Source organism: Triticum aestivum, chromosome 3B, assembly GCF_018294505.1.
Source record: "Triticum aestivum cultivar Chinese Spring chromosome 3B, IWGSC CS RefSeq v2.1, whole genome shotgun sequence".
Taxonomy (NCBI): Eukaryota; Viridiplantae; Streptophyta; class Magnoliopsida; order Poales; family Poaceae; genus Triticum; species Triticum aestivum.
This window is the reverse complement of record NC_057801.1, coordinates 548,148,334-548,158,417: the sequence shown is the minus strand read 5'-3', so window position 1 is coordinate 548,158,417 and position 10,084 is coordinate 548,148,334. Positions and strand designations below refer to the sequence as shown.

At 45.4% G+C, this 10,084-nt stretch overlaps 1 protein-coding gene across 1 annotated transcript; it reads left to right on the top strand.

The window, feature by feature from the left end:
- The first annotated feature begins 300 nt into the window (after positions 1–300).
- Positions 301–6,895, top strand: LOC123070833 (phosphoenolpyruvate carboxylase, housekeeping isozyme). Its single transcript, XM_044494198.1, has 11 exons — positions 301–492; positions 822–1,036; positions 2,194–2,585; positions 2,784–2,868; positions 2,999–3,221; positions 3,298–3,401; positions 3,480–3,570; positions 4,099–4,253; positions 4,434–5,432; positions 5,803–6,189; positions 6,416–6,895. The coding sequence occupies exons 2-11, from the start codon at positions 869–871 to the stop codon at positions 6,710–6,712; spliced, it is 2,901 nt and encodes a 966-aa protein (XP_044350133.1). The 5' UTR covers positions 301–492; positions 822–868; the 3' UTR covers positions 6,713–6,895.
- The last annotated feature ends 3,189 nt before the right edge of the window (positions 6,896–10,084 follow it).

Here is a 10,084-nt window from a genome sequence, read left to right as displayed (position 1 = left end):
TGTCCAGTGAGGCGAACTCCCTGTGTCCGAGCCACATCCATCCAGTAAAAATAAATGAAAGGCGACTGTAATCATTTTTACAGGACTCCCTGCAGCCGCCACCTTCTCCAAACCCAAGTCCAGACGAATTAAGAACCTTCCGGAATTCACACCCTCATTAATCTCCCACGTTTTGCAGCATTCTAACTAAGTGATTAACTTCCACGCAAAAAAGGGCAAAAAAAAGCGAGCAACTTTCAGGTAGTGGCGTGCGTCCGTATCGCACCCGGCCAAGAAGCAGGAGGAGTTGTAGCGTGACACCTCGGAGGGAGGCAGAAGCGGACGAGCTGGCCGGGCTGGAGGCCTCTCCATCCGAGTCTATCAAGTCTAGCCAGTGCACAGGCGACCTACTATAAATAGCCACCCACACACACACGAGACACTGCCTCGCCTCAAGAACCCCCTTCTCATCAAGAATTAAGCTGCGTTTTGCGTCAGGTTGATCAGAAAAAGGTACAAGGGAGGCGCCTTTCCTCTTCTCGGTCTCCGTTCCGACGATGCGGCCGGGGTTCCGCTCCGATTTCGCCTAGGAATCTGTGGCCGGCTGTTGGATTGTGCGGCCAATCTCATTTATTTTTGCGGGGGTTCGATGATCGGAACTTGGTTCGGATGGTATTTGGGGGGAAAAGGCTCGTCCTTTCCTGAAATCGGCCGCCGTGGCTAGGGCGAGGTGGCGGCGTCAGGATTTACTCATCGTCTTTGCGCCGCGATTGAGGGCGAGATTTGATCGCCTGCCTGCTGATGGTTTCTGGGGTTTGTTTGATCTGTGGCTGCTGTTGCAGGGACTGACGGCGACAAAGGGGGGAAGAGGGTTTTCTCGTTGGGGGAAATGGCGCGCAATGCGGCGGACAAGGCGACCTCCATCGACGCGCAGCTGCGGATGCTGGCGCCCAAGAAGCTCTCGGAGGACGACAAGCTGGTGGAGTACGACGCGCTCCTCATCGAGCGCTTCCTCTGCATCCTCCAGGGCCTCCAGGGGGACAAGATCAGGGAGACGGTAGTGCCCCCCTCCCTCGATCCATCCATGTTATCCTGCTCTTTCTTTTCAGTTACCTGTTGATTGATTTAGGTGGTAATTTTAATACCATGTCCTGTTTTCATTTGTGCTGCATTGCACGGTTTGCGCGATTAATCTAGCTAGATAGACATGTTGTTTTTGCTAGTGTGGGATTCACTGTTCCTGTTCTTCAAGGTTTGTGCTCTGAAGGTGCCAATGTTGCACTTGATAACACATACCAGTACCAAGTCCTTTGGCAGTAGGTTATAATCCTGAGGTTCTACCATTTAGTTATTCGTTGGACAGTAGATATTCCTGGACTACTATTCTCTTTATTCAGTTATATGTTAGCCGTTGTTTGAGCGCGTAAACATGATAATCAAATATTTAACAATAGTAGGTATGCCGCGACGTGTGGCTCATGCCGTAACATACTGTACGAGCATGCCCCTTTTGTTTTGAACATCACCTTTTTAGATGTCGTTTTCGAACGCAGCAAGTCAAACTTTTAAATCTTTGACCGCTAATGTACAGAAAATTATTTTGATCTGTCGTGTGCATATACTTCTCATTATGTTTTAGTGACATGTAACTAAAAAATGTAACGCTCAAAGGCACCACACGACAATATTGGAGACTTATGTCCATCTCCAAAACGACACATAAAAGAGCAGGCAGTACCGCTCTTTGTCGATATGCGTTAACTTATGGATATGATGTGTTGCGTGCTTCTAAAAATGGACAGTATTCAAAGTTCTGCTTGCAGTATTTTAATTTATGTTGTTCTACATTATTGTGCCAACAGGGACCACTGCCCTGTTTATTCAGTGCTATAAGCCTGTAAACTTCACTGCAGTATTTTGATTTTATCGTCGAGTATTTTGGGCATTTCTTAGCTATGTGATATCATGCTGAAAGTTTGATGGATAACTTAATTTTTGTTGATCATTTGTTGTGAATGGCTTGATTCTATTGATCTTTTTATTGCTGTATCAGCAGGAGCTAGGTCATTGGCCACTTTACCATCTGGTTTTATTTTCTTACTGTTGTTTTACCTAATTTATGATTCTCACTGTTTGTTCTTCAATTTAGTATATGAAGTTTCTTTCGCTCACGAAACATCTAAAATGAGTTTGCACTTATATTGGTATATGTAGGTCCAGGAATGCTATGAGTTAGCTGCTGAGTATGAACGCACACTTGACCCTAAACAGCTGGATGAGATTGGGAACCTGTTAGCCCGGTTGGATCCTGAAGACTCCATCGTGACAACCAAGTCATTATCACACATGCTTATCCTGGCAAACTTGGCTGAGGAGGTCCAGATTGCGTACCGAAGGAGACAGAAACTAAAAAGCGGTGATTTTGCTGATGAAAATTCTGCAACAACTGAATCAGACATAGAGGAGACCCTAAAAAGGCTAGTTTGTCAGCTCAAGAAGTCGCCACTGGAAGTATTTGATGCCCTCAAGAATCAAACGGTCGACCTGGTATTGACAGCACATCCAACTCAGTCGGTCAGGAGGTCATTGCTCCAAAAACATGGCAGGTCAGTTTTCGAATTTTGACAATTCCTATAGATAATAAGATGGGATTTGTGAAATAAAACTTTGAAGTGTTGCTTATGGGTTCACTGCAACCTTGCACCACGTTCAATATTATATTGTGCACAGTGCCAGAGAAATATATGTTACTGATATGCATGTATTTATGGCCTTGTATGATTTTGTTTACTTTCTATTTGTAGGATAAGGAATTGCTTAACACAACTTTATGCAAAAGACATAACTCCAGATGAGAAGCAGGAACTTGATGAGGCGCTTCAGAGAGAGGTAATTTTGTCTTTCTAGGAACTTGGGTAGGCACGTTGCTACTCTATTCACTGATCAGTTAGACTTTCATCTTCATTAAAGATTATACAAGAACGTGGTTCTGATTTCTTATATAAATTCTTATCTGCAGATTCAAGCTGCCTTCAGAACTGATGAAATCCGACGGGCACCTCCTACTCCACAGGATGAAATGCGTGCTGGAATGAGTTACTTCCATGAGACAATATGGAAGGGTGTACCCAAGTTCTTACGGAGGGTAGATACTGCTCTTAAGAACATTGGCATAAAAGAGAGAGTGCCTTACAATGCCCCTCTCATTCAGTTCTCTTCTTGGATGGGTGGTGATCGTGATGGTATACGACACATCTCTCACATCCTGTTTGCAATTTTTTTTTTTTAAATATCATTCTAATATGATGTCGATGGCAGGGAATCCAAGAGTCACACCAGAGGTCACAAGGGATGTATGTTTGTTAGCAAGAATGATGGCTGCTAACTTGTACTATGCACAGATAGAGGATCTGATGTTTGAGGTAAAATTTGAAATCTACTATTCAAATGAGTGCTGTAATGGTGTATTGAAGTCTGAAGATTCTTTTTATTATCTGCAGTTATCTATGTGGCGCTGCAGTGATGAACTACGCGTAAAAGCTGATCAATTACACCGTGCGTCAAAGAAAGACACAACAAAACACTACATAGGTACATGTACCACGATGATAAAAAAATACATGCGCTCCTTGCCTGTTATTATATTATACTGTATTATATAAGCAGTGTTGAATGTCATGCATTGCCAAATGTTTGATCAAATTATTTATTAGCCTGTGCATGACCAATTTTAACACATTTATATGTATGTTAGCGTTAGTTATCAATGTGAATTGACTCGATCAGACTTGCCGCCACATCTTCTGAATTCTCAGATAATTAGGACCTTTTTGCACCTTTTGTATCAGAACCTGGATAGGAAGAGAAAACCACAGAAATGTGAACTACACTCGATTAAAATGAGAGTTCTTTTTTCATTATTTTCTTTATGTGGTAATCTTTTATTGTTCTCCTTCATTGGTTACAGTGGAACTTATTTCGGGCTTACTACATGAATATTGGTCCCAACCATTTCTGCATCAGTCCTGTTGTGTTGTTTACTTGTTTTCCTTGCCTTCTCTATGACTTCGATGAATTAGGTAGCGCCAAGTGCATGCTAACATGTTGTCTTGAATTCAGAGTTCTGGAAGCAAGTTCCTCCAAGCGAACCCTATCGTGTAATACTGAGTGATGTCAGAGATAAACTGTACAATACGCGTGAGCGATCACGCCATTTATTAGCCAGTGGGTTTTCTGAAATTCCCGATGACGCAATCTTCACTGATGTTGAGCAGGTATCTACAAGTGAATTTAGAGTGATTTTACTTTTTGTCAGGCTAAAATTTATACATTTGTTACTCGCTTGTACGTTCAACACTGTAAGATAATTTATTGGAGGTCAAACTTCTCCAAGATATGCATTACCATAGCTGTTTCATGTATCGTATATCTCACCTTTATTTCTTCTTCTGCAGTTCTTGGAGCCTCTTGAACTCTGTTACAGGTCCCTCTGTGCCTGTGGTGATCACACTATTGCAGATGGCAATCTTCTCGACTTTTTGCGGCAAGTGTCAACATTTGGACTATCCCTTGTTAGACTAGATATCAGGCAAGAATCTGAAAGACACACTGATGTTATGGATGCCATAACTAAATACCTTGGGGTAGGATCATACCGTAAATGGTCAGAGGAGAAACGCCAAGAATGGCTACTGTTTGAGCTCAATGGAAAGAGGCCGCTATTTGGTCCTGATCTTCCCAAGACAAACGAAGTTGCTGAGGTTTTAGATACATTCCATGTGTTAGCTGAACTTCCCTCTGATAGCTTTGGTGCGTACGTGATATCCATGGCAACAGCTCCTTCGGATGTTCTAGCAGTTGAGCTTCTGCAGCGCGAATGTCATGTGAAGAAGCCACTGAGAGTTGTGCCGTTGTTTGAAAAACTAGCAGATCTGGAAGCTGCACCAGCAGCTCTGGCACGACTCTTCTCCGTTGAGTGGTACAGAAACAGAATCAATGGAAAACAAGAAGTAATGATTGGTTATTCAGATTCTGGGAAGGATGCTGGCCGTTTCTCTGCTGGTTGGCAACTGTACAAAGCTCAAGAGGAGCTTATTAAGGTTGCTAAGGCTTTTGGGATTAAGTTGACTATGTTTCATGGACGAGGAGGGACTGTTGGAAGAGGTGGGGGTCCTACCCATCTTGCTATACTGTCACAACCTCCAGAGACAATCCATGGATCACTTCGGGTAACTGTTCAAGGTGAAGTCATTGAGCAGTCTTTCGGGGAGGAGCATTTGTGCTTTAGAACGCTTCAACGGTTTACAGCTGCTACTCTTGAACATGGTATGCATCCACCAATCGCACCAAAACCAGAGTGGCGTGCTTTGATGGATGAAATGGCTGTTGTTGCCACAGAAGAATACCGATCCATTGTCTTCCAAGAGCCACGATTTGTTGAATATTTCCGCCTTGTAAGTCTGTATTCTAATTCGTGTTTCTTTTCATCAGTTTACCTTTTTTTTTTGGCTAAATAGTGTTCTACAATATATCTTTTTAGATAAGGTAATATAGATTACATTTAGCACACAAAGTTTCAATTGTAGCTTCTCTTTAGCGCACGTAGTTTCACTAGGGTTATGTCAAAGTGGGAACTCGGCAAGCTACATAAGGAAGTTACACCATACAACTATTTCAATGAACTTATTTATACTGCTTTGTATTGTCTTCATTGGCCACAAAAACAAGGAAACTGGTGTGATAGTCCTTCACAGTTCTTATGCTAATTATTGTTCTAGTGGTATGCACAAGTGATCCTGATTTTGCAATTTCTCTGGCAAATAGGCAACACCAGAGCTGGAATATGGCAGGATGAACATTGGAAGTAGGCCATCAAAACGGAAGCCAAGTGGAGGCATCGAATCGCTGCGTGCGATTCCTTGGATATTTGCCTGGACGCAGACCAGATTCCACCTGCCAGTGTGGCTTGGTTTTGGCGCAGCATTCAAGCATGTCCTGCAGAAGGATATCCGTAATCTTCAAACCCTAAAGGAGATGTACAATGAGTGGCCGTTTTTCAGGGTTACAATAGACTTGGTTGAGATGGTGTTTGCCAAGGGTGACCCTGGTATAGCGGCTCTGTATGACAAGCTGCTGGTTTCTGATGATTTATGGCCGTTTGGGGAGCGTCTTCGAGCAAACTATGAAGAAACAAAGCAACTTCTTCTACAGGTGATTCTCTAACACCTCTACGCATTCTTTGCAATACCATTTTGATTTTAATATGCCTCCAACCGTGGGCATCTACCAAATTTGCAAACCATACAATTTTTTATATATCTGATGGCAATTTAGCAGCTGTCATACAAAAAAATTGATGCATAAACTGGAATGGTGTCACCAATTTTTTTCACTGTTATCTTGTCCCTCACTGCCATGTAACTCTGAAAATGTTCAGGTAGCTGGGCACAAGGACCTCCTGGAGGGCGATCCTTACCTGAGACAGAGCCTGCGGCTCCGTGATTCTTACATCACAACGCTGAATGTCTGCCAAGCCTACACACTGAAGCGTATCAGGGACCCTAGCTTCCATTCACAGTCTGGGCCTCATCTGTCCAAGGAGATCATGGAGTCCGGGAAGTCGGCCGCCGAGCTCGTGAAGCTCAACCCGACGAGCGAATATGCGCCGGGGCTCGAGGACACCCTCATCCTGACCATGAAGGGCATCGCCGCCGGTATGCAGAACACCGGCTGAAGTGCAAACCTGAAACTGTTATGTTGTGTGAGACGGTGTGGTGCAGTAGACGCTTTTGGTGCATCCTTGTCTTTTATGTATGGTCTGGACCAGTTGAGCCAAACTGTGACATTTGCCTGCTTGGCGCGTTATGTTAATTAGTTACTCTAATATTATATGTCGAACTGTCTTTTCTCTTTTTGACATGGAACGAACTGTCTTTGTTCATACAACAATGCTTTTCCTTTGTGATGGACAACTATCTGAGGATTTCTCTTTACCTCCCGTGACTGCAGCGGTTAGGACAGTCATTCCCTCCAAGCTTCATCGGCAAATTTGTGGATCCACCTGCTCTCTGCCTGCCGTTGGAGCAGCCGGTGGCGGGGATCCCGGTGCCTCGGCTTCGACCAGTAGTTTAGGCTGGGTGGACTTTCGGTTTCTGATTCTCGTCGGATTTGTCCATCGGAACGGAGGGACGTCAGAGCTCTAGTGTAGATTTCTGGCATCTCTTTCAAGTGACGAGGTTAGTGTTTCTTGCCGTGCATTCGCGACACTGAGATTTAGTGTTAGGCGCTTTAGATCGATTCAATGGTTTAGAGCATCTCCAATAGATGGTCTAAATTTTGACGGTTCAAAATTAGAGATGTAAAATTTAGACCGTCAAAAAGTGCGTTTTGAAGCTCCGAAAAAAGGCCAACTCCAACGGATGTTCCAAATTCATGGTTCAAAAGAGCAACTCTAATAGATGGTCCAAATTCATGGTCCAAAACCAGCCAGCAGTCGCTGTCCAGCCACTGTACAGCCACACATATTGCACAAAACATGTTTTAAAACAACATAAAAAATATTCATGTCCACAATATCAAATTATTAAATAGTTCTTCAGATCCAGGAGATGAAATGCAACACAAATACAACATAATTTTGCACAATATAACATAGTTTTGAACACAAAAATAATGAATCTATGCGGATCTTTCGCCATGCCATTTCCAGTGCTCTTCCATCAAATCTTTCTGGAGTTGGTCATGCACATCGGTGTCTCTAATACCGCTGTACACCTTCATGAAATGTCCGATGCGCTCCTCTTTGCCATGGGGTTAACACGAATGCCCATCAACTGATAAAAGTTGTAATCTGATTTTTTTCCACGCTCGTTCTCAATGATCATGCTATGCATGATCGCGCAAGCGGTCATGATGTATCAAAGGATCTTTTGGTCCCAAAATCTAGATGGTCCCCGCACAATAACAAATTGGGATTGCAAAATCCCAAATGCCCTCTCAACATCTTTTCTAGCCGCCGCTTGTGCATTATGAAAGACAAGTTCTTTCTTACCTTCAGGTTTTGCAACCGGCTTGACGAATGTACTCCACCTCGGGTAGATCCCATCTGCAAGATAGTACCCATAGTTGTAGGTGCGGCCATTTGCTTCGAAGGTCACCGGTGGTGCTTCTCCATTTGCTAAGTTGGCAAAGAGAGGTGACCGGTCGAGCACGTTGATGTCGTTGCAAGAACCGGGCATAGCAAAATATGCATGCCAAATCCATGTTTCATGATTAGCAACTGCCTCAAGAATGATAGTGGCATCCTTCCCATGACTCTTGAATTGTCCATGCCATGGTTTTGAACAGTTCTTTCATTTCCAATGCATGCAATCCACAGACCCGAGCATACCTGCAAACCCTCAAGCTTTGTTCATCTCCAAAAGCCTCTGAGTGTCCTGGCATTGGGTGCTCTCAAGTACTGTGGACCGAACACTTCTACCATAGTTATTGCAAATTGCTTGACATAGAAGATAGAAGTGCTCTCTGCCATCGTCGAGTTGTCATCAATGTAATCTGCCGGAACACCATATGCCATCATGCGCAAAGCGGCAGTGACCTACAATGCACACAACCACCGTCAAACATACTATCCAATCCCAAGTTAAATCATCAAGTTTCGTCATTTTTTACCTTGGGGAATTTCGTCGAACACCTTGTGCGCGCGGTGGAAGAAGATGGCCGGTTGGATTGGCTGCTGCTGATGGCTGCGGACGACTGCGGTCGGCTCCGGACGGCGGCGGTGATAAGAAATGAGCTTGGAGGCCGGCCAAGAAGAGCCCGGCGGGCGGCGAAGAATAGTTCGGCAGCCGGGCGGAGGGCTTGGTGCGGCGGTCGTGCGGCCGGCACAACGGCCGTGGACAGGCTCACGGCCGACGGAGAGGAGGTTGGCGGCAGCCTAAGACCCGACGGAGGCCTACCGCGGCAGCTGGACCGCCGGAGGCACCGGATCCCGCGCCAGCTGCCTCCCGATTCAGCGGCGTCCGGGCGGCTGCGAGCCGGCTACCGGCGAGGGAGGCGACGGCGGCGGAGGGCGGCGGCGGGGATGTGGGGTGGTGGCGGCGCCGCCGACGAGGTTTTGGGCGGTCGCGGCGGCGGATTCCGGCCGGCTGGCCTTCGGGTGGGCGCGGGCGGGAAAGGAAAGGTAGTGGCGGTTGGGCGTTCGCGGGCGACGGCTGGTTTTGAACCAGATGCACCTCGTGATGTAAATTTGCACCGCGAGGTGTTGTATTTTACATCACAAGGAGGCCGCAGTCCTTTTTTTTGTGTGCATATGAACCGTCTGTTGGAGCACCGTTGTTTGCCCCGGACGGTCTAAAAGTTAGATACTTTTATATTTGGATCATCTATTGGAGATGCTCTTAATGACGATGACTATGACTCTCGGCGCTAGTCCACGGGGGCATGTGCACGCCCGGTAAAGTATAAAAATACGGTCGAAGTCCAACTTTGGAGTACTCTAACTTACTTGAGCAGTTGTATATCCGTGGGCTGAAATGGCGGGTATTATTTCCTCGCTTCTCCGCGAATTATTCATCCCGTGCCCCCAAAGTCTCGTCCGGCCACATCACTTTGGGGTCCCAAAACCCCGTACTACTTGCCATCATAATAACCATGTTTCCATGTCCTTTTCGAAGTAATAGTTAGATAGGGAAATCTTTTTGGGATCACAACTGGAAGTAGCGGGCGCATGCACAATTGATCTGATCGGATGCTAGCCTGACAAATGGAGCCACAACGAGTAGAAGCGTTCAATGGACGAGGAACAAACTCTCGTCACGTATCGTTCTCATTCTCATGCACGGCGTGCTGCGACTGAGCTAATTAGTGGTTATCGTTGGATTTTTGAGTTCGGCAGCAAGGATGCCGTCCTTGAGTTTTCTGCTTCGGAACGGAACGGACGGCTTCCTCTGATTGATCTACAAAAGGCACATTTGCCACCTAATAATCGTGGCATACGCTGTACAGAGTGTAGTGATCAGGTGTGCGTCCTTTGCAGTTCACACGCATGTGCATTACTCATAATGCTCCTGGAGGCATTCAATGTCCTTCAACAAATTAAGCTCTT